General features: G+C 33.3%; 1 protein-coding gene across 1 annotated transcript in view; it reads left to right on the forward strand.

Annotated features, from left to right (window-relative positions):
* FER (FER tyrosine kinase) overlaps positions 1-25,637 on the forward strand; it is a 395,460-nt gene that overhangs the window by 104,463 nt on the left and 265,360 nt on the right. The window contains exons 6-9 of the mRNA XM_069492253.1: positions 2,168-2,305; positions 2,866-2,985; positions 7,563-7,685; positions 17,275-17,464. Coding sequence (XP_069348354.1) covers positions 2,168-2,305; positions 2,866-2,985; positions 7,563-7,685; positions 17,275-17,464 — 571 coding nt within the window. The remainder of the gene's footprint in view (positions 1-2,167; positions 2,306-2,865; positions 2,986-7,562; positions 7,686-17,274; positions 17,465-25,637) is intronic.

Below are 25,637 nucleotides of genomic sequence, written 5' to 3' on the forward strand. Positions count from 1 at the left end.
GAAAGGAGGGGACCCAGAAAGACACAGAGAAGAAGGCCATGTGAAGACAAAGGTAGAGATAGGATTTAAAATGTCTACTGCAAGCCAAGGAATACCTGGGGCTACCAAAAGCTGGAGATTTTAAATATATTAGAAATGTTCTTTTCTGTAAAATTTTCCAAGTTGTGTGGGAAAGCACATCTTCTATTTTATTAATTATTCAAAAGGAGGAATGTTAAAAAAAAATCTCTTAATGCTTGATCAACTGTTACCCTGTGATATTAATTAACCTGAATAAAAATGGCTTCATGGTTTCCTTTGAAGGGCTCCCTGGTGTCATCAGAGATTTAGTACAACTAGCTATCCTTGAGTTATATTATTCCATTTACATACAAATAATCCAGATCATGGATAAGTAGGTTTCCAAAATGTCTTGGGCAATAATGACTTCACCTCTGAAATTAGATCAAGTTTGTTTTTGCTGCCTTTCAGACTCTGCTTGACCTTTTCTTCTCTTTATGTAAAAGTATGAAGATAACTATATGGTATATACTTGTTTATAGGTAAGACTAAATTTTAGGTGATCATCTATATTCACAATAAGATGATAAAATAAGTGTTTTTAGTCAACTTTAATATGTAAACTTTTCAGTGTGGATAAAATAGTGAAATGTCTACTTAAAATATTTGATTGATAAATTTAGTTGTTTATCTCTACTTTATAAGTCATTGACTTAGAAATATTTTCTTTTCCACTTTCATTTTATGAATCAATATATTTTCAAACTGTTCACATGAATTTTTAATAACAGTATCTTTATCATCACTGCAACGTGTTTTTGAGACATAGAATTGTTTCCCAAGGCATATTATCTTTATTTTGTAGTACATTATTTTAGATTTAGTATTTTAAAAATCCAAGCATGGTGATATCACTGAAATTGACTCTCATGTGACAAGTACCTATTCATATAATATTAGGAGATTCCTTTTTTCTCTCTTGTCTTAGAGGTGAAGATTAATGATCTCCATATCACAGCCATTTACTGTATCGCTTTATAAGAGTTATCTGCATAGGTGCTCACTTACATGAATGACATTCAGTGCTTTCAATTAGGAGGTCATGACTCCAGGGATATTGACTACCTATATATTAAATTTCTCCACCTCCCTCTTTTCTTTAAATTGCGTCTGTCAGATGATTTCTCTAGTCATTTGAAACTAGCATTGCCCGAAGCAGTTTAACTCTAATGTTTTACACAAACAGTATTTTGCTATTTGAAATAAGGTAATTGAGCCAGACACGTTGGCTCAGCCGTGGCACACGCCTGTAATGAGGACTGCTTGAGCTCAGGAGTTCTAGACCAGCCTGAGCCAGAGTGAGACCCTGTCAACAAAGAGAGAGAGAGAGAGAGAGAGAGAAATTGAGAAAATGCTTCCTAATAAGGGAGCTTTAATAAGGATTACTTTTTTATGAGTAATGATTGTGGAAAAGAAAAACAACCATGCTTTATATTTATTTGGGCGTATACAGGATAAGCTTGTCTTCCCACATCTGCTGTTGAGGCCAGTAATAACCCATGGCATATTTTTACAGCATAGCATTTTTAAGTAGGGATCTGTTCTTTGTGATGGAATAGTTTTTTTTCTTTTGCATTTATTAGACCAGGTTAATCACCTGGGTGACATTTTTGCTACTGACTGGAGGTCAGGAGAAGAAATTTAGACATTATTCAAAGTATAGAACCAGTTGAAATAAATACACAAAAAAGAGCAGAGTCCTAGAGGACCAAGAGAAGAACCAACAGGTAGGCATGTGAGGAAGTGGCAGACACCAGAAAGGAACATTAAAGCGTCAGGAGTTGTTCAGAGTTTCATGTTATGGAATCCAAAGTTTCTATGAGAATATTTAATCATAGAAAGTTATCAATATTGGCCCTAAATTTTGAATATATCAAAGACATGTTTGAAAAGGTAATGCCTCATTCTAAATCATTTGCAATTATTGTATTATATCAAATGTAAATTGCTAAGCAATCTGTACTTGTGCTCCAGCTGTGTGAAATAAGATGATGCATGAAACCATCATCTGTAAATATTGGTATATTTATTGTTCTGAATCCATTTTGGGCCTATGTTTCTATTGATAAAACTTTAAAATGTTGTAAAATTTTATTTTTGTTTTCAGAAAAGGTATATTTGATGAATACAGCCAAATAACCAGTCTTGTTACAGAGGAAATAGTGAATGTCCATAAAGAGATTCAAACGTCGGTAGAACAGATAGATCCTAGTACAGAATACAATAATTTCATAGATGTTCACAGGTATGATATTTTCATTCCTCTTTAAGGACTTACAACAATATTATTTATCCATCATGTAATAGTTGATCAAATTAAAATAAATATTTAGGAGCTTATTAGGACATGGGATATTTCAGACTTATTTCTCTGCTTTTATCTCAAAGTCTTTTGATGCTAACTAATTTATATAATGATATTTAAAAATTTGTCAGTTATTAGTATATCATTGCTTAAATCCATATGTAGTCCTTGAAATTCTGTTTCCTTTTTAACATTTATATAATAAGAATACTATCACTATATGTGTACTAAACTTTATGGTACACCAATTACCTTTCATGAATGCATCTTTATAATCATTATAACTGTGACAAGAATAAACCAGGTTAATATCTGCATTCTACAAATGAGGAAACTAAGGCTCAAGTTACATGCCTAGAGTTTAATTTGATTTATACTATTTGTGTTTACTTTGTTAACATAATTTTGGAGAAGAACAAATATTCTGCCTTTGGTATGTACTAAAATATATTATGATAGCATTTTCATATTGATCAAAATTATTTGGCATGCTTTACTAGAACAACGACTGCTAAAGAACAAGAAATTGAGTTTGATACTTCCTTATTAGAAGAAAATGAAAATCTTCAGGCAAATGAGATCATGTGGAATAATTTAACAGCAGAAAGTTTACAAGTAATGTAAGTATTTAGAAAGTCTGAACAGTTTAAATATTAATGTTATTATTGCTTTATAGTTATACTTTATTATATTTAAAATTCCAAATCGTTTTTTACAAGTAATGAAAAGTGAATTACATTTTTGGGTCAGAGTGACATATTTTGAGAAATATGTTAATTTTACTCATTATCGTCACTAATTTTGGTAATTCTGAAGATCAAAGTTCTGTGAAATGTTACATTAATTTGCCCAATATTGCTAATATTTACATTGGAATAATGCTTTATTGTTTTCAAAATTTACTTACTTTTTTAAATCTCATTTCATCCTCAAAACTTATTAGAAGAACCATTTTGGAAATGAGGACACTGAATGTTAGAGATAAGAGTGTCATTGATGTCAGAGTGTTCAATACAAAAATTTGACTTTTAATTGAGTTCTTTTCTTTTGAAACATGGATGTCTTCTATTATAGACAAATCAGTTTCTTCTTCACTTTTTCGTTTCTGTTGCATAAAATTTTAAGGGACTTTTGAGAAATCTTAAATGTATTTTTAGTACTTTTCAAACAGTAAAGGCAATTAATAGTTTATTTTTGAATTTAGAAAACATAAGGCGCTCTACTTTAAAATATTTAACCTAGCTCCTGATTTTGTTCAGGAGCAATGCAATGAAACATTTATTAATGAGCATTGTGTGTGCTTATCTTTGTGTCAGAACCACAGCTAGAAATGATTATGCATTCACTTATCCTCAATATTGAACTTATCATCTCACTTATTGGAATTTTACCTGAAATAACTCAGCCCAAAGTCCCTAGGTAATATTATTAAACAATCTCCTTTCTATTGTTCAGTAATATTGTAGTAGTACATATGATTAGCTAAGGTAGGATGCTGGGTCTAGCTCTTAGAAAGGGATTTGGAATCTATAAAGCTGGACAGATAGGATTGAAGAAACAAACAAATGCTTGCCCACAAATCACTTGTACAAGATGAAGGCTTAATAATTATGGTGGTTTGACTACTGATGAGAGGAATGGAGGTATGGGATTACCCTGTTTTAGAGTGTATTTTTCAGCAGCCGTATTGGGATTCTTGAAGCTGTTGCCCAAGTTTCCGATACCCTCCAAAGGAGTCTCACTTTGACTATTGTTTTAATTATCTCTAAACCAACAGTTCACACCCAGGACAATTCTAGGAAATATTTGACAATATGTGAAGATATTAGCCATAGATGCAACTAAACATCCTACAGTGTACAGGACAGACTACCACAACAAAGAACTATCTGTTGAAAATATTAGTAGTATTGAGGTTGAGAAACTCTGCTCTAAACAACAGAGTTGAATGTATGACACAAAATGGATGTCAGAGTGTCTCAATTCCTGTGCAAAGAGACATTCCATTTCTCAATTCATGTGCTGCTTGATGAAGGGATATGAATAGATTATGCCTGGATTTTTTTGTTATCATTATATTGCTCCCAAATAACTTATTTATTTATCAAATATATTTACTGTGTATGTAAGGTTGTAAGGGTTAATCCCTTCAAGGGATTTACAGTGAAATTGATCAATATATTATAATAAACACCAAAATGAATGAGTATATTCATATTGGAGTATACTGTGATAAAATTAATAATATTAATAGCTACCTGTTATAAGCTTATGTAAAATCAGAAATTTTGTCACTAGGGAAGACTTTGTTTGATTGCTTTCAGGTTATAATTTATAACAAAATTAGTTATGCTCATAAATCATTGTTTCTTAATTATTGTGATGAAGCAATGAACAAAAATGTAATACAGATAATAAGTCTTTGATAATGTGATAGAAGATTTAATTGCTTATATCTTATTGAGATAAAACTTCAGTCACATTTCATTGAATAGTGTTTGTATTCAGGATATGAGTTCAAGATTAGGGCTTCTTCAAGGATTTTATTCCAAGAAAGAGTTACTCAGTTATGTCTGTTGGTACTTTGAAATTAAATCTAAGGTAATGCCTTATATTTTTGGAATATAAGAATTAGAAAAATCTTACTTTTTATCATAATACTTGAGCTTTAAAGTTAAACTAATGTCTTTTCTTTCCTGGAGCATTAAAATTGTTAGTTTAGTTGTTGATTGTGTCAAAATATTCTAATAGAAATGAAAGAAACAAATGAACGGGTAGTTCCTGGAAAAATAAATACAAAGTACCAATAATCCTGTGAAAAGATATTCTTCATTGACAATTAAAGAAATATAAATTAAAAAGAAAGAGGCTATTTCACCTACTTGATTGGCAAAGATTAAATAATTTGATAATACCCAATGTTGTGTAAGGTATGGAAAAATATGCCCTCTTATAAAGTGGCATATGGGTAAATTGATAGAACCTCTTAGGAGGATAATTTGGCAAATTATCATTCTTTGCCAAATTATCTTTGTGAAACTAGACAGATTTCTTAGCTCCTTTATGATAGAAATCAAATACTGTGATGTGTGCTTGATGAAGTTACTGCCTTTATCCAGCTTGATATGTACCACAAATAATTTTATCATAATTTTATTTATTTATCAACCATATTTTAAAAGGTATATATACATAGAGGCCTTAAACTCAATTATTTGTATATTGTTTATTTCCTATTTATAGGAAAGTATTTTGCATAGTATCTCACCATGTGGTCGAGGGCTATTTCTCAGACTCTGATAACTTCTACTGCTGGACATCTGAGACTATGCACTACACATCACATGTACTTTTAGGTTATATTACCTTCAGAATGAAATCTGAGGCTGCTTCCTTTGTCTCTATTATCTATAACCTCTCCCTTCCCTACCAGCATCCTTCTCCTATCTGCCTCTGTCTTCGGTTCCACCTTCTTTGCCAGATGCTAGAAGAGATGCTATATGCAGTTCTTTATACCAGTTTGATGCTATTTTGGTTACTGTAGCCTTGTAGTATAATTTGAAGTCTGGTAATGTGATGCCTCCAGACTTGTTCTTTTTGCTTAAGATTGCTTGGGCTATTCAGGCTCTCTTTTGGTTCCAGATGAAGCCTAGGATTATTTTTTCTAGGTCTGTGAAATAGGAGATTGGTATTTTGATGGAGATTGCATAAATCACTTTGGGTAATATGGACATTTTAATGATATTAATTCTGCCAATCCATGAGCAAGGAATGTTTTTCATTTGTCTGTGTCCTTCATGATTTCTTTCAACAATGTTTTATAGTTCTCCTTGTAGAGATCTTTCATCTCCTTGCTTAAGTATATTCCTAGGTATTTTATTTTCTTTGTAGCTATTGTCAATATTATTGAGTCCTTGATTTGACTCTCAGCTTGACTGTTATTAGTATATAGAAATGCTACTGATTTGTGTACATTGATTTTGTTACCTGATACTTTGCTGAATTTATTTTTCAATTCTAGGAGTCTTTAGGGTTTTCTAGATATAAGATAATATCATCAGCAAACAGGGATAGTTTGATCTCCTCTTTCATGATTTAGATGCCCTTTATTTCATTCTCTTGACTGATTACTATGGCTGGGACTTCCAATGGTATGTTTAATAGAAATGGTAACAGTGGGCACCCTTGTTTTGTTACAGTTCTTGGGAATGTTTTCAACTTTTTCCCATTCAGTATGATGTTGTTCATGGGTTTGTCACAGATGACTTTTATAATTTTGGGATATGTTCCTTCTCTGCCTAGTTTGTTGAGGGTTTTTATCATGAAGGGTGTTGGATTTTATCAAATGCTTTTTCTGCATCTATTTATATGATCATTTGGTCTTTAAGTATTAATTTTGTGTATTAAATTGTCTTCAAATCGACATTACTACTAAAGCATTATTGCAATATGTGAAAATAGAAATAGCTTACCATCGATTTTAACTGCTACACAGCTAAGCCTCACTTTCTTTAAAATAAGTCTAATAATGTCTATCTCATAAAATTGTTGTAAAGATTAATTGAAATAACATATGAAATAATAGTAGTTACCATTTCGTCAATGTTATAGTGCCAGTCATTATATATACATTAGTTCATTTGATCCTCAAAACAATGCTATGAGGCAGCTGTTACTGTACTAAAATTAAAAATGAAAAAATAAATTCAGTGAGCTTAAGAATTTGCCCAGATTCTTAGATAAAAAGTGGCAAAGTCAGAATGTGAGTACATGTTTGTCTGAAAACAAAAAGCATGGTCTTTTCACTATACATTTTTCCTCAGACATGGAATGTATTTGTTTACTTTGGTTTTCTATTCTTTTCTTACTTTCTGTTTCTATTTCTCTTTTTCTATTTGATGAAATAAGATTCTCTAGACCAGTGTTGCCCAAGAGTACTTACTGTGATTATTGAAATAATCATTTTTGCACCATCCAATAAAGTAGCCACTAGCCAGCTGCGTGTTGCTGTTTGGCACTTGAAATGTGGCTAATGCAACCAAGGAACTGAAATTTTACTTTAATTTAATTTAAATCAAATTATGTGGCTACTGTTTTGAACATCATAACATTAGAAGATGTATGAATGCTTTTTAGGTATGTATACAGTGAATGTAATTAACCTGTTGATTGATACCGAGGAAACTGTTCATTCTAGGTTGAAAACTTTAGCAGAAGAACTTATGCAGACACAGCAGATGCTTTTAAACAAGGAAGAGGCTGTCCTGGAACTAGAGAAGAGAATTGAAGAGTCTTCTAAGACCTGTGAAAAAAAGTCTGAGTGAGTAAAAGAAAAACAATTTGAAGGAAGAAAATTTTATTGATATAATTTTACAGAAATATTTCAGTTACATGGTATTATAACATTTCTGGAAACTAAAATTTTCATTTTAAGTATAAAACTTTATATAATTAAGTTAATTTCCAGGACTCTAGAAAAATGATTCTGTGGTTTCTTTTTTTTTTTTTTTTTTTTTTTTTGTGAGACAGAGTCTCGCTCTGTTGCCTGGGCTAGAGTGCCATGGCATCAGCCCAGCTCATAGCAACCTCAAACTCCTGGGCTCAAGCAATCCTTCTGCCTCAGCCTCCCAAGTAGCTGGGACTACAGGCATGTGCCACCATGCCTGGCTAATTTTTTCTATATATATATTTTAGCTGTCCAAATCATTTCTTTCTATTTTTTAGTAGAGATGGGGTCTCACTCTTGCTCAGGCTGGTCTCAAACTCCTGACCTCGAGCAATCCTCCCGCCTTGGCCTCCCAGAGTGCTAGGATTACAGGCGTGAGCCACCGCGCCCAGCCTGTGGTTTCTTAAATATAGTGTCCTCAGGCAAAATGATGCTGCATTTTTATAAATATACCATCCTGATCATATGTCTCAATGTTTTTTAATAGATTGAACTATTTTCCAGAAATCCTTTGTTAAAGGCCTGTCTTTACTTTCTCATATCCATTTTTCATCAAGCCCATTATGAATTCTGTTAAGAAAGTAGCAGACAAATACTACCTAGAAATTGATTCTACTGTGTTAGAAGAAATCAAACAAACTAAAAAATAAAAAGTAGATAAAAATCACTCTGAGATTTGCAGTGCTATTTTTGTCTTGCTGATTTCTAGATTTGCAAATATCTTCCTGAGTCCTCTGACATTACTTGTCTTTTACTGATTTCATTATGCTTTCTGCTGCTTCAAAATTTAAACTTTTATCTTAAATTAAAATTTCTAGTTTGAGTTTGGTAATTGTTAGGACCTATGACAGTGGTTGCTGGTATGGCTTTTCTAATCCTGACTAGATCATATAAATTTCTTGCTGTCATACTCTCACATACTCTCACAATTGGCTTGATTTATCAAGACTTTCAAGGAATTTGTGATGTGTGAGATTTCTGTGTTCCATACTCGCTCTTACTTTCTGCACTTTTCAGATATTCTCCACTTCTCTCAAACCTCTGATCTCCTTATCTCCTTCATCATAGTCAGCAGATGGACTTCTACATTGCAGAAAATAGAAGCATTAGGTGACACCTCCCTTATTTTCTGTGATAAGAAATCCAAATCCACTGATGTTTGTATCCATTCTCCCATTCTCTTTCGTTGTTTCAATAGAGGAACTGTTTCTTGTCCTAAGTCAATTGCTTGTGCCTATTTTTCGTGTCCTGTCATCTCTTACTTTCCCAGAAATTTTACATTATTTATATTATGTTCATCTTTTCTTCTCAACTGAGTCCTTGTGCTCACTTTTTAAATATATTAATACTTAAGTCTTGATTCCTAAAAACAATCTCCACCTCTCCACCTACCCCAAATAACTCTTTTTTTAGTCTCCATATTTCCTCCCAATACTGTCTTTGCCTTCTGTTTTCTTAGGAACTTGTTCTAAGACTGATTATGCTTACTCATTTTCTCAACTCCCACTTAGTTTTCAAGGCCCATATATCTCTAAGAAATAGATATCTCTAAGATCACCAATGACTGCTACATTTCCAGGTAAATTTGACAACTGTCTCATTTGAACTCTTAATATTAACATAATATGGGTGTCCCAAAAGTTGTCATACACAGAGAAAATGGGAACTCATACATAGGGGAACCCATTTTCCCTATGAATGGCAACTTTTGGAACAACTGTATTATCTGACTTTGCTGACTTCATGTTCCTTCTTTTCCCTTGGCCTTTGAAAGTCAAAATGTCAGATCTTATTCCTTCCTCTCTGGCCTCTCCTTTGCAAATTCATTCTCCTCTGCTCAACCAATCCATTTTAGAGTTACTGAAGGCATGGACCTAGGTTATGTCACTTCCCTTCCTGAACTCTCTCCCTAGATGATCTCCTGAAGATGACCCATTTATTACTCTCAGATTTCTCCTGTGAGCTCTATGGCCATGTAATCAATTGCCTACTTGACATGCTTCTTTAGATGTTTTAGAAGTACCCTAAATTCCTTATGTCTAAGGCTGAATTAAAAATCTCTGCATAACCCAACCCAAGTCAGCCTAACCTAGTTCACTCTTAGTTTTCCTTATTTCAGTGAATGGCAACACCATCTATTCTATTATGCCACACAGAATATTAGGAGTCCTACTTCTCTCATTTATACTATAGTTCTTATTATGACTTAGTATTAAATTTCTGTCCTACTCAGTTTGGTCTGCTGTAACAAAGTACGACAGACTAGGTGACTTACAAAGAACAGAAATTTATTTCTTACAGTTCTGGAGTTTTTTAAGTCTGAAATGAGGTTGCCAACATGGTTGGATTCTTAGGAGGACCCTCTTCCAGGCTGCAGACTACTTTATTCTTGTTGTATCCTCTTATGACAGAAAGAAAGGATGGGAAAGCTCTCTGGGATCTCAAGAAATACTACTTTTATAAGGGCACTAATCCTATTCATGCTATATGGCTCCACCCATAAAAGCTACTTCCCAAAGGCCCTCACCTCCTAATATCATTACCTTGGTTGGGGGGGGTGTTAGGATTTTAACATTTGAATTTTGGTGGCACACATTCAGTCCATTGCAATATCATAATGAAATCAATGAGCCTTTTAAAGATGAGAACAGGAAAGTTTGAGTTTTCTGGCCATTTCTCTAATAAATCTTGAAAATTTCAGTATTGTGTCAGCAGACGATTATATCTGATAAAATAAAACTTATTAACCATTGCACATGTAAAATTAAAAGGAATAATTATCTTTTGCTTTTCTCTATTTGCAAATGAATCTCTTCATATGTTTACAAATGACACAGTGGCTCTACTTTTTATAGTTTTATAAATGCACACATTGAAAATGACTCATTTTTAAATTTAGTGGATATAAAGAAAGTAGAATATCCTGACCTCTCACCAAGATGTCTGATTACATGTTGTTGAAGGGTGTTATCTTTAAGGGCTCCCTTAATCTAAAAGTTATGAGATTCTCTGAGTTTTTGGCATGTTTTCTTGACTCAAATCTTTGCCTCTTTTGCATCTATATGAGTACGATCCATGTTCCTCCACCTGTTTATATTTATCAGGGTATGAGAACAGGTGTAAGAAAAATGGGGCTTGAATGGTAGTGGATATATGGAAAGTAGTATTTCTTGAGATCTTACGCTGCCAATTATGTTCAATTATGGTGGTTATTTTATATATGTGAACTCACTGCATGTTATCTTACTATGCCTTCTTTATAATTGCCTATATTTTACCTTTAGGGCTTTGAGAATTTAGATAACTTACCTAAAATCACATGTGTAGTAAGTGCTAGAAAATGCATAAGTTCCTGACTCCATAGCTTCTGTCTTTTTGATCATAGCATTTGCTGGAATTTAGGATTTGAATAGCATTCTTAGGAGAATAAGTTAGAATGGGTAAGTAGTTAAGCTTTTCAGGGGATGGGTCCTGTTTAACCCTAGTTCTGTTACCCTTTGTTACCATGCAGTTTTTATTGTTAGCTTCAGGGCATAATCTTGAAAATGTTAAGTATATTTATATAACTCAAGAGTCTTCGCTAATTCTCATTAATTCAGACATTGGTAGGGCTGAAGTTTGCCTTTGAATTATATGTTAAAATATTTTGTTAAACAAATAGTCTGAAAGGGTAGAGTGAAATGTTTGCATTTTAATTTTTTAATATTTCTGGAACATTTCCTTTTTTGTGTGCATGTGTATGTATCTACACATAAATGTTTAAATGCATATATATAGTTAAAAGCAATTTTTATCTAGATTTAATATTAGACATAGAATTATCTTTACTTTGCAACACTGTTAGTTTCATATACTGTGTTACTTGAAAGAAATAAACACAATAAAACTACATTTCTCCACAAATATCAGTAATGTTCTATATTAAATATTCACATTCTTAAATTATTTCTAAATTAATGGAATTATACTGAATTTTTACTTCATAGAAATTACATTATTCATCCTATCAAAATATAAGGGATTAAAATAAAATGCTTTAAATTTGAATTTAATATAAATGTCTCTAAAACGTCTTCTAATAGCAGTGAAAAAATAAATTTTATGAGAAATAATTTGATAGCTTTGATTCCTGTAGTTGAATAGTATGAAATGAAAAATAAACTTTAAGAATAGCTTTTATGTGACATTAAATCCACACTAACAAGGGTAGAGTTGGAGCTTACTTTAAGTAATATACAGATCTTTGTTGAAATGTAGCTTCAACCAAATGTAACTTCAAAATTATTGTAGAATTTTATTTAAAAAGATAGAATGAAACAAATAAAACCAACCACTTAAGATGGTATATTTTTAATATAACACAGAGTATCACTCTAATATACATACTTTTACTCAATTCTAAAGCATATTTATTCAAATAGAAATAATATCCATCTTTTCCTGATTTATGGTACTTGACCACTGCATTAGAAAATAGTTTATGGGAAAATATACCAAGCATATGTCATTTATGACTCAGTGGCATAAAGAACTAGTGATATTACTATTGAATTGAATGCTTACTTTGATTTCCAGAAAGTAAATGATTATTCAATTTTGTACTGTTTCAACTTGTTTTATACCATTATCACTTAGTATTTAAAAATACCTTATATATTATAAAATCATAACTCTTTGAGCCATGCAGAATCTCAAGAAATCATTTGATTCAACCTCCCTGCCTTTCAAATTATGTGACATCTGAGGCCCAGAAATTTTAAGAGATTTGCAAAATGTCACATCCAATTTCTGGTAAAGGTAAGACTTAAACAATCTAGAATAGTGTTCTAGTCTCCAAATTCAAGTACCCATCTTTCTTATTTTTCTTTGGCTCAGAAATTTTCTATTATGTGTATTATAAAAAATGTGCTACAAAAATAGGGAATTCATGCAACAGTTAGTGACTGCACATCTACTAGCTGTTGTGAATACAGTGAGAGGTAAGACACATATTGTCACGTGTCTAATGAATCTTAAACTTTTGTGAGGAGACCAATACAAAATTTTTAAAAATTCCCAATTGTGATAATTGCTATGAAAAAATGACATAAAGGTTCAGATAGAAGAATAGCAGAGGTACACCTACTTAAGATAGATGGGCAGGGGTCTCCTAGGAGATGGACAGAAGATGCTTTGCATGTGAAGAGTACAAGGAAAGAGTGTTTAGAGATAGGGAGTAGCTTATGCAAAAGTCCTGATTGCTTCCATGTTTTAAATTTATTTATGGCTTCCTATGCATCTGGCATTATATAACTATTAATTTACTATAATTTTCTACTTATTAAAAAATATATACCTTTTTTGCTCAATGGTGTTATAAACATGTAAAATAATTGTTTAGTATGTTGTGTAGTGATAGCAGCAGTACTTTTTTTAGTAATTATTGAACAAAAGGAACATGTTAGTATATGTGAAATTATAATGTCATTATATGTAAGGGCCCAGTGAGATTAATTGGAAGAGGCTAATTTTGCTTATTGATTTCATGTTCAGAAATGTTGACTTTAAAAAGTTAGGACTAGAGGTATAGCTCCCCTGCAAGTCTCATTGTCGTTAAAAACTGCTAAACCCTTTTTTATAGAATGACTTTTGTTCTTTTGGGTAGATGCCCAATAATGGGATTGCTGGATCGAATGGTAGGTCTACTTGAATCTGTTTAAGGTATCTCCATAATGCTTTCCACAGGGGTTGCACTAGTTTGCAGTCCCACCAGCAGTGTATGAGTGTTCCTGTCTCTCCGCATCCATGCCAGCATGTATTGTTTTGGGACTTTTTGATAAAGCCCATTCTCACTGGAGTTAAGTGATATCTCATTATGGTTTTGATTTGCATTTCCCTGATGATTAGAGATGGTGAGCATTTTTTCATATGTTTGTTAGCCATTCTTATATCTTCTTTTGAAAAATTTCTATTCATGTCCTTTGCCCACTTTTTGATAGGGTTGTTCGATTTTTTCTTACTGATTTTCCTGACTTCTAAATAGATTCTTGTTATCAGTCCTTTATCTGATGTGTAGTATGCAAAAATTTTTTCCCATTCTGTAGGTTGTCTGTTTATTCTGGTGACTGTTTCCTTGGCTGTGCAGAAGCTTTTTAATTTAATCAGGTCCCATTCATTATTTTTGTTGTTGCTGTAATTGCCTTAGGGGTCTTCATAAATTCTTTGCCTAGACCAATGTCTGTAAGAGTCTTTACTACATTTTCTTCTAGAATTCTAATAGTTTCGCACCTAAGGTTTAAGTCTGTTATCCACCGTGATTTGATTTTTGTGAGAGGTGAAAGCTACCCAAAAGAACAAAACTCATTCTATAAAAAAGACACCTGTACCCGAATGTTTATAGCAGCACAATTCACAATTGCAAAGATGTGGAAACAACCCAAATGCTCATCAATTCATGAGTGGATTAGTAAAATGTGGTATATGTATACCATGGAGTATTACTCAGCTATAAGAAATAACGGTGATATGGAATCCCTTTTGTTCTCCTGGAGAGAGTTGGAACCCATTCTATTAAGTGAAGTATCCCAAGAATGGAAAAATAAGCACCACATGTACTCACCAGCAAATTGGTTTCCCTGATCATCACCTAAGTGCACATTTGGGAATAACACCAATTGGGTTTCGGACTGAGGTGGGGGGTGAGGGGAGGGGATGGGTGTATACCTATATGATGAGTGCATTGCCCACTGTCTGGGGAATGGACACGCTTGAAGCTCTGACTCAGGGGGATGGGCAGGACATGGGCAATATATATAACCTGAACTTTTGTACCGCCATAATAGGCTGAAATTAAACAACAACAAAAAAAAAACCCGCTAAACCCAAACCTAGGAAATTCACATTTTAACCTTATTCTTGGTGTTAGGGTAGTGTCTCAGAGTGTCTAGGTGATTGCCAATAATATACAATACAATAAGTACTTACAACCTCTGAAGGAAAGTAGAAAAGGCCTTTCCCCAAAGTGGGTTATTTAGGAACCCAAGACATATGAGATGATAAAAACCTCTCACCTCACCAGAGGAAGCATAATGCATAATAGCAGCAGTGATATATATTTTCTAATTAAAATTTTAATTTTGAGATAATTATAGATTGATACATAGTTGTAAGAAATAATACAGAGAGATCTCATGTAACCTATATTGTTTCTCCCAATGGTAACATCTTGCAGAACTAAAATGACATCACAGCCCAGATATTGACATTGATGCAGTTAAGATACAGAACACTGCAAAGATCCTTCATGCTGCACTTTTATAGCCACACTTCCTTCTGTCCTCCTACCCTCTTCTTAACCCCTGGCAACCATTAGTCTGTTCTCCATTTCTACAGTCTTATCTTTTCAAGAATATTATATAAATGGAGTCATACTGCATGTAACCTTTTGGGATTGGTTTTTTACACTCAGCATAATTCTCTGGAGATTCATCCAGCTACTTTCATTCCTTTTTACTGTTGAGTACTGCAGGTATATTAGTTTCCTAGGGCTGCCATAATAAAATCCCACAAACTGGGTGGCTTAAAACAACTCAGCAGTCCTGGAGGCCAAAAGTCTGGAACAAGTTGTTGGCAGCGTTGAGTCCTTCTGAGCACTCTGAAGGAGAATCTGTTTCATTCCTGTCTCCTAGCAGCTTCTGGCTGTCAATCCTTGACGTTCCTTGGTTTATAGAAGCATCACTCCACTCTCTACCTCCGTCTTCATATGGTGCTCTTCCTGTGTGTCTCTTCTCTGTATCTAAATTTCTCTTTTTATAAGGACAACTGTCATATAGATTAACGGTCCATCCTACGCCAGTATGACCTCATCTTAACTAGTTACATCTGTACTAACACTATTTCCAAATAAGGTCACATTCTGAGATCTCAGAGTTAGGACTTGAACATATCTTTTGGGGGAATATAATTCAACCCATAAAATTATGGGTATATCACAGGTTGTCCAATCATTCATTCTTTGAATGACACTGATTTGTTTCCATCTTTGTGATTTTTGTGGGAGGTCCGGGGGCAGGGGCAAACTTAGGAGTTGCAAAGAAGAAACCCTCAGGAAACTTTAAATAAATAGTGGATGTAATCTTTTAATTATTAAAGGGAGTTACCAATTAATAAGCACCCAGCATGAATTTATCAGGAAATCTGCACAGATTTTGAACATAGGTCACAGACTTTTGAATAATGATTATGTAAATGACAACCACCATTTCTTAAATTCTAGTAGGGAGAATGGTCTGTCTTCTGGACATTGCTAGGTCTATTAAAAGTATTCTTACTCATTAGTTCTACTTTTTCCAAATTTCACGCTGTTCTCTACTGTTTTGTTAGAATACTCACCTGATTCTCATTATAATATAATTGAAGTGATTACAGCTTTTTTATAGCAGTCACTGAGGTTGTACTCTATTCAATTAGATTGGAACTTAGTTTTCAAAATACTGATTGACATCATATTTATAAATAAATCTCTGTGTGGGTTACTTCTGTCTACAAATATCAATTCAATTTATGTTGAGCTTTATAAATTTTAATTTAAGAAGATAACATTTTATGGCCTTATTTTCCAATTGTGAAGCTTTTCCTAATTTATAATCTATTTTCTTTCATATTAATAACTTACTTTCAGCAATGCATAACACAGTTCTTTTAAGATATTATTATAATCTACAGGAGGGGTGTTTTCAGAGGTGTTCCTACCACTATTACCTGCTACTACTACCTGGTTACTGGCTTTAATGTGCCTGAATTAGTTTGAAATTCCCATTGGTGGCAGCCTCCAAGGGGTAAAAAGTCACAATAAGGCAACATATGGCCTGTGCCATTCTCTAAAGGAGGGATGGGGATGTATTCTGTCTTTCTATTGGTGATATTGAAAATACTTGGAGACTTATGTTCTGCTCATTCCCTCAATCACATCTTAGCCCTTAGTCCTTGTCGTAACAGCTTTTCCTGACTCCAGGCACATACCCCCCACAACATACACACAAGCTTTGTACCCAGTCACCTTGATTTGATTTATTTTGCCCTAGGCACAGGTTTGAGCCTAGCTATATAGCCTGTGAGATATGAATTAAATTTAAGATTGTTTTTCTGTCATTTTAGTTCATTTTGGCCCTACACTTCTGGACTTAAGTAAGGTATATGATTTAGCTGTAAAATAAAAAAGTATCATAGATAATAAGTTTGAAAGCATCTTGAATTTGGCTTTTACCTCCAAATATTGCCTTCTGTTTTGTTAATTCTAACATTTAATAAATATTGTGATGACTTAAAATCTGTTTAGTTTCATATTTCTCATTCCCCCGAAAGACTCTTACAAAGAGGAAATTGAAAGAAAACAAAAGCATAATCTGAATATATATGGTTTCCTATAATGTCTTTACTTCTTAAAAAAGTTGAAATAATTTATATTTAATTTATTTTCTTTTAGTATTGTGCTTCTGCTAAGCCAAAAACAGACACTCGAAGAATTGAAACAGTCAGTCCAGCAACTGAGATGCACTGAGGCAAAGTTTGCAGCACAGAAAGAATTACTAGAGCAAAAAGTGCAAGAAAATGATGGGAAAGAGCCACCTCCAGTAGTAAATTATGAAGAAGATGCCCGATCAGTTACATCTATGGTAAGCTGAAGAGTAATCCAATGAGAAACTTGAAATTGTAGTGTCTAGGTAATAAGTGAATACAAAAATTAATTCCAGTTTGCTATAACAAATTATTACTCTTGTTAACATGCAGGTCCTATTAAACTTGTTTGTAAATGCAAAATAGACTTGTCAGTCACCTCAGGTCACCTGGAGAGCACTTTCAGGAACCACCTGTAGAGTCAGAGGAAAAAGTTCTTCTCTTGCCTTCAAAACTGAAAAGAGAGACTGCAGTTGTTTTTATTCCTGGGAGACAGCAGGAAGGTAGGGTGTTATTCTTAAGATAGAAGTAAGACATAAGGAGAAAGCTACTTATTAATTATTTTCTTGGTAAGAATAGTAGACTCTTACTTACCTGAGATTTGGTGGTATGTTTATTGTTTTTACAATACAGAATATTGATTTAGTTTAAAAATTTCTTTTCCATTAATATGATCCTTAAGCTATAATAAATACATTCAAATTTACCAACTTGAAATTCAGCTTTATTTGATAGTTTCAGCTGTTTAAGAATGACTAGTATAAACTAACTCTCTCTCTCTCTCTCTCTCTCTCTCTCATTCTTTCTTTCCTCAACCTATTTGTCTATGTTGGTGGTTTTCACTGAGGGGCCACTTTACAGACCAGGGGACATTTGGCAATGTCTCCAGACAGTTTTTGATTGTCACAACCACCGGGTACTATTGGTGTCTGGTGGGTAGAGGCCAGTGATGCAGTAAACATCTTACAGTGAGCAGAATATCCCCTCCCTTCACACTCCCCCTAAAAAATCATCTAGCCCAAAATTTTTAAAGCGCCAAGACTGAAAAAGTTTGAGCTATATCGTTGGCCTTTCCTGTGGGTAGTTGGATATAGTCCACAGATGGAGTGATTATAATTAGTGATGCTGATATTTTAGTAATTTTTAGGTTATGTGTTTCTAAATATTATAATTTGATTGTTAAATGGATTCAAATGTCTCTTTGGGGAAAAAAGGCTGTATCTAAAAGTGTGATTAATGTAGAAAAAACAATGAAGTATTTAAACTATTGTGGTTATTTCTATTTTTCTTATTAATTGAGCCATACTAATCTACACATTACTTTGTGAGTTGTGAATTACGATTCCATGCTCTCCTTTACTGTCCTACCTATAAGGATCTTAGCATACGTATGTACCAAGGACTGTGTTAAATTCTCTTTCTTGTTTTATGATTCTTGATAACTATCTGCCATACACATTCTTTTAGAGGAACTTCTGAAAATCTTTTTCCTTTGCTTGACATTTGAATATCTTGTCTAGTAATTCTTTTGTTCTCTGAATGTGGTTTATAATATTTCCTTATATCCATAGGGGTGTGGAATTGGTTAATTAAAGACTTGACTTAGTGGAAGATTGGTTAAAACTGGCTGTCTAATTATTTTAATAATTTTACATGCAGATATGCCATGTTGGCATTATGATAGAATAAAAGATAGTTATTCAAGTTGCTAGATGATAGCAATCCCCGTTTGATAACTCTGATTAAAAATCTTGCTTCTGAATTTAAAATATGATAGTTCATTAATTCTTATTTTATTAAGAATTTACAATCATTTGAAGTTTAATCTTTCATAATCATTGAAGAAAAGCTTTGTTCAACAAATAAATTGAATAAATAATGTTTCAGAGAGGATGTATAATACAGTTTAAAAGAACAAATTGCTTTCTGGCACCTTCAGGCTCTTCTCTGGTACCCATTTATTAAATGAAGATAATAACTTGTACATTTTTGAAGAATTATATTGTATATTTCATTTTATACACTTTATTTTAGACAGTTGAAATACTAATTACAAGTTTTATCTATTTATTGAAGCAATGCCTTTAGTAAGTCTTAAAGGACTTTTTACAAAAGAATACTATACTATATGTAATTTTAAGTAATAAATTAATATTTTAAAAATCAGCACAGCCCTTAAATTGATGCCTATTTATGAGATTAAAGTGTTTTTTTAGAGCAAGTAGAAACAGTTGCAATGTACAATTCTTAAAACTTATTTCCACATATCAGTGAAATCTTTGCATAATTCAGGTTTTTCAATTAATAATTATTACTTTTTGGTTTACTTGAAAACAATAAAAATATTAAAGCTTTAAATGATTTTTTCTCAAATGATTGTTTAAGCATTGCTTTATGAATAACATTATAAGAAAAGCCTTGAATTAACATGAGCAGTCCTATGGGATTTCTTCTCTATAAATTCCATCTTTACAAATGGCATAAAATTTCAGTAAGAGAAATTTGGTTGAATAGTGGAAGATTTGGAAGAATATAAGCTATGATATCATGAAAAATTGTGAAAACTTGGCTTAAGCATTTTTTTGAGTAGGAGAGAAAATGAACTGTCTTACATGATCTTAGTTAATGGCAGTGTTAACTAAAACACTGATTCATAAGTGGTAGATGCTTCTGTGGAAGAGTGCTTTAAGGAACTGTATCATTGAGATGGGCCATGGGTTGTGTGTTCTTGTAAAAATTCCAGGTGATTCAGATGTGTAACAGGGTTAGGATTGTATAGTAAGATACTTAGATGTATTTATGTTTTTTTGGCTCTATAATTTAATGAAAGTTAAAGCCCATTGTTGTGACTTTAATGTTTGTTCCCTCCAAAACTCATGTTGAAATTTAATCGCCATTTAACAGTATTGAGACGGGGACCTTTGAGTGGTGATTAGACCATGAGGGCTCTGCCCTAATGGATATGATTAATGCCCTTATAAAAGGGTAAGTTCAGCCTCCTTTTGCCTCTTTGCCCTCCCACCATGTGAAAATGAAGCTTTCCTCCCCTCCAGAGGACATAGCATTCAAGGGTCCATCTCAGAATTGGACATTAGGTCCTTACCAGATGCCAGACCTGCTGGCACCTTGATCTTGGACTTCCCTGCCTGCAGAACTGTGAGAAATAAATTTCTGTTCTTTATAAATTACCTAGTCTCAGTTTTTTCTATTATACCAGCACAAAATGGAATTTGTAAATGGCATTTACAAATTTTACCAATGTGTAAAAATCTAAAAACTTTATAGCAGAAGATCATCCTTCTCATATTGTCTTTTTTCACCCAATTTTGGCAAAAATACAAAAGAGAAAATGATAAATTTTAAGTATTGCATAGTAATTCTCTATTGTCTGTGGTTAAGTATATTTCATTTATTCACTAAAGCAATATTTATTGAGTACCTACTAAAAAAAGACTTAAAACTTAAAAGACTTAAAACAGGGAGCTAGTAAGCCACTTTGTTTTCTGGGGGAAGAGCATTATAGCCAGAGAGTGTGTCCATTGCAAAGACTGTAGGATAGAAACATGTCTGGACTGTTCAAGGTGTAGCATGGAGGCCTGAGTTGAGGGAAAGGTGAAAATATGAGGAATGAGGTTAGAAAAGTAATTGGGAACCGATCTTGGGGCCTTCGATTATGGCTTCTCTCTGATTGAAATAAGGAGGTGTCGGGTTGAGGGGTTATAACACAGGAATGACATGCTCTGACTTTGGATCACTATGGCAACTGTGTTGAGAATGTACTTAAGGGAAGCAAGAATAGAAATATGAGAGTAATACAGTAATCCAAGATATAGAAGATGACAATTTGCGCAAGGATAGTAAGGTAGCACTGTTGGCCAGAAGTGTTTAGCTCCTGGATATATTTTGAACGTTGTGCTCTTGAGATTTCCTGTGGATGTGAGATATGAGAAATAGGAGTCAAGGATGACTTTAAGTTTTTTAGCCAGAGAACTTGTGGGATGGTGTAGGTTTTGAGTGAGATGGAAAGACTACACTTAGAACAGCTTTGATGAGGAAGATCAATAAAAAAAAACAAAAAACTTCAGTTTGTCTTTCTGAAAAGACAAGGCAGTAGAAATTTGGGTATTTGGGCCTGGAGTTCAGGAACGTGATTTAGACTGAAGATTCAAATTTGAAAGTTGGAGACATCAGATGGTATCTAAAACCATTTGACTATACAAGGTCACTAAGTGAGAGAGGATAGAGAAGAAAAGAGGAGCAAGGTTTGAAGTCTGAGATACTTCAAATTAAGAGGTCTAGGAGAAGAGGAGGAATCAATAGAAGAGACTGAGAAGGAGTAAACAGGGAGAAGAAGATCAAGAGACTATGGTGTCCTGAAGTTGAGTGAGAGAGTAGCAGAGAGAATAATCAATTGAATTAAATGTTGTTGATGGGTGCAGTAAGGTGAGAAGTGATACTTGACCATTGGAGTTAGCAACACAGAGGTCATTGATGAACAGTTTCAGTGGAATGGTGGGTGTAAATCCTTGATTAGGAGGAGTCTAAGGAAGAAAGGAAAGAGAATTGTATATAGTGAGCATAGACAAATTTATCAAGGACTTCTGCTGCAAATGCATGTAAAAAATAGGGCAGTAAATTTGGGAATGTTGGAGTACTTATTTATTTAAAGAGGAGGAAATTATCATGTCTAAATGTTAAAGGTACAATCTAGTAGAAAGGGAAAAATTAATCATTTTGAAAAGAAAGTAGGCGATTACCAGAATAAATTCCTTAAGTAAGTGAGGGAGGATGGGATCTAGTACCCAAGTGGATTGAGTAATAATTACCAGGCAGGATAGTAGTTCCTCATAGGTGAGAGTATGTGGTGGCAGTAGGGGTTCTGTGAATGTTTTCTTCTGATTGCTTTGTGTTCTCAGTGAAGTAGAGTAAAGGTCATTGGCTGAGAGTGAAGATATGGAAAGAGGTATTGGATGTTTTAAGAGCAGAAGAAGGTGTGATATAATATTCTAGGAGAATGGAGATTGAACAGACTGGGACAATATAGTGTGATTGCTGGGCAGTAGTAAGGGCTCATCTAAAGTTGTGGTCTTGCATAATGCAACCAAGAATATATGGTGGACTGTATAGTACTGGAATCACTAGTTTGAGGTGAGACTTGTCCACATGGTTGTATTTTTTTCTACCAGGTGTGTTCAGCTACCCTAACATGACACAGAGTAGGCAGAGAGTTGGATTTATTTAAGGCTGTGGTTATGCTAGGTAAATATGATGAATTAAGTAAGAGAAGAGGGGCAAAGGAGGAAAGATGCATGTAAGAAGGTGATTATAATGCTTGACCAGCAAATTTAAGCTGCGTAAGGAAGAAAGGCCATCAAGAGAGGAATGGTAGTTAAAAAAAGTGGTAGTATCAATTCATAGGATCACCCGAGTGGTCAAAAGACAAATTATAAGCATTTCTGTCTAAAACTTTTAAAGACAATGCTTATAGTCCTTATGTCAGCTTAGAATTTAAGAAAAAATGCTTTTGGAAGATAGATTATTAAATCAGTTGATGGTGACATAATAGGTTAGATAGTTGAATCTTAAAATTTTTGAATCCATCATTGTTTCCTCTAGTCAATGACACTATTAGCAGAATCAGTAATAAGAGTGAAGCACCTTTAGTGACACACCTGTAATCATAATCGCTTTGTGTCTGCCACAACAATGAAAACTTTCCATTTTGTAAACCTTAATATTTTTAAAAAAAATAATTTTGGACTACTAATAAAAACCATTAATCATAGTGTTACCTTATGTGCAAAGATTCACCCTACATCCCCCAACTTAAGAGAGTATTCGTAACTCTTATGATAATGTTGGAAAGTTTAGTCTTTTCAGTTATACCCTGAAGCTTATAGATTACTGGAAGGAAATAAATTCGTTTGAACTTTGGCAGTACTCTGTTAAAGAGGAAGAAATGAATGATAAGAATATATATCTTTAGTAAAATTTTAGAAAAATATCTTTTAGGCTATTATAATTTCAAAAGGAGAAGTACAATGATAATTAATGGAAGGCCTTTCTAACTGTGCTAGTGATATTTATTCTTCTGGGCTCATAGTAGTACTGCTCTGAGTTTTAACACATTGATTTGATCAATTAGATTAGATAAATTCTTTGTTTTCTCTGTGTATTAGTCCCACTAGTTTGTATGATGTTAAGAAGTGTTCCAAGGAGAAATGAGTTCCAGAATTTGGGTGATGTTGGGTTAAGCCAGAAGAAATAGTAATATTGAATGCAGGAATTTTCTAAGCCTTTAATATCAAATGCCCCAGAGGGGAAATAGCATGTGGAATACACTGTCTGTGAAAATATTGTCCTAACCCCCTTTCAGAGAGCCTCTTGAAGGGACCATAGCATAATGGAACATACTTTGGGAAATTCTGAGTTGGAAGATAAAGTATTTCTCATCAAATTGGGATATTGACAGATTAAATGTGTGAATAATTCTGAAGATATTTGGAATTGTTTAAGTGCTCTATAAACTCAAGGGTTATTTTATATTATACTTCAAATCTAGCTCTTTAGGGTAGAAGAATCTGCCTTCTGGGGCAAATCAAGAGAGTGAACTCTTTGTTGGCTACCTTTGGATAGTAATGAGACTATCAGAATTTTCTAATCTTTGAGTAAACATCAGCTGCTGACTTTCCTATCATATTTATTTACTAAAAACCACTCTATTCATGTTTGGTTTTTAGCTGTTTAGTTGTAAGAACATAATAAGTTTTCATTCAGTATATGTTGAATTGAGGAATTGGACTTCCTTTTCATTCCAGAATAATCAAGTTATTTTACTTTGTAACAGCAAGTGCTTTGGACCAAACATATTATAATAATTTTTGTTGAAAGAATCTCCTTTATATGTCAAATATGTCTAGAATTGATGGCACCATATAACGAATTCCTTCTTTTAAAATGTTTAACTATTTTATAATTGCCTTTTCTTTGCTATTTCTAAAATTGCACATTTTATTTAAGTCCTTTTGCTAGACTAACACACAGCGTATATTTATCTTTTCAGTATATCTCTATTGAATTAGTTTTGCTTAGTTGAACAGCAATATCAGTAAAATCTTGTTTTATTACGTTTTCAACCAATAATATATCTTGATTTGTTGGCCAAAAGTTGTCGTTATGACTCAATAAAGTAGTCCATTTTACAGTAGTGTCTGGTATTTCAATTTTATGCTTAGAACACTAAAATGGACCGAAATAAATTGAAGCATCATATTAACAACATCATTGAAGTTTTATCTGCTTTCATCATCACATACGTCTTTCTTCCTCCCTCCCTCTCTCCCTTACTTCCTTTTTTTCCCCTTCTTTTCTTTCTTAATTTTTAATTTTATTTATTTATTTTTTTAGAGACAAAGTGTTACTCTGTCACCCAGGCTGGAGTGCAGTGGCACCATCATAGTTCACTGCAGCCTCAAACTCCAGGGCTCAAGCGATCATCTGGCCTCAGCCTCCCAAGTAGCTAGGACTACAGGCATGTGCCTCTATGGCCAGCTGTTTCTTTTTTTTTTTTTTTTTTTTGGAAAGGAAAAAGTAAAATTATCTTTATTTGCATATGACATGATCTTGTATATAGAAATTCTTAAGGAATCTACTAAAAAAAACAATTAGAACTAATTAAGAAGAACAATAATGTTGCAAGATACAAGATCAATATGTGAACACCAATTGTATTTCTGCATACTAGCGATGAACAATTGAAAATGAAATTAATAGAACAATAGCTTTTATAGCACTATCAAAAAATAAGATACTTAGAAACAAATTTAACAAAAGAAGTGCAAAATGTATCAGATGTTCCTCATTTTATGATGGAGTTACATTCCAATATACCCATCATAAGTTGAAAATATAAGTCAAAAATGTATTTAATACACCTAATCTACCAAACATTATAGCCTCGCCTAGCGTATCTTAAATGTGCTCAGAACACTTATATTAGCCTATATTTGGGTAAAATCATCTAAAATAAAGCCTATTTTATAATAAAGTATTGAATATCTTATGTAATTTATTGAATACTCTACTGAAAATGACAAACAGAATAGTCACATGGGTACTCAAAGTGCAGTTTATACTGAATGCTTATTGCCAGCTGATTCTTTTAAATTTTTTTTGTAGAGACAGAGTCTTGCTTTGTTGACCAGCCTGGTCTCGAACACCTGGCCTCAAGTGATCCTCCTGACTCAGCCTCCCAAAGTGCTGGGATTACAGACATGAGCAACTGCACCTTGCCTATATTCTTTCTTGAAATATGTAAGAATAATATAAATTTCAGGTCTTACCAAATGGTAGGTCCCTGAGAAAAGTATCTGACTAAGAATCAGGAGACCT

Source organism: Eulemur rufifrons, chromosome 17 (assembly GCF_041146395.1).
Source record: "Eulemur rufifrons isolate Redbay chromosome 17, OSU_ERuf_1, whole genome shotgun sequence".
Taxonomy (NCBI): domain Eukaryota; kingdom Metazoa; phylum Chordata; class Mammalia; order Primates; family Lemuridae; genus Eulemur; species Eulemur rufifrons.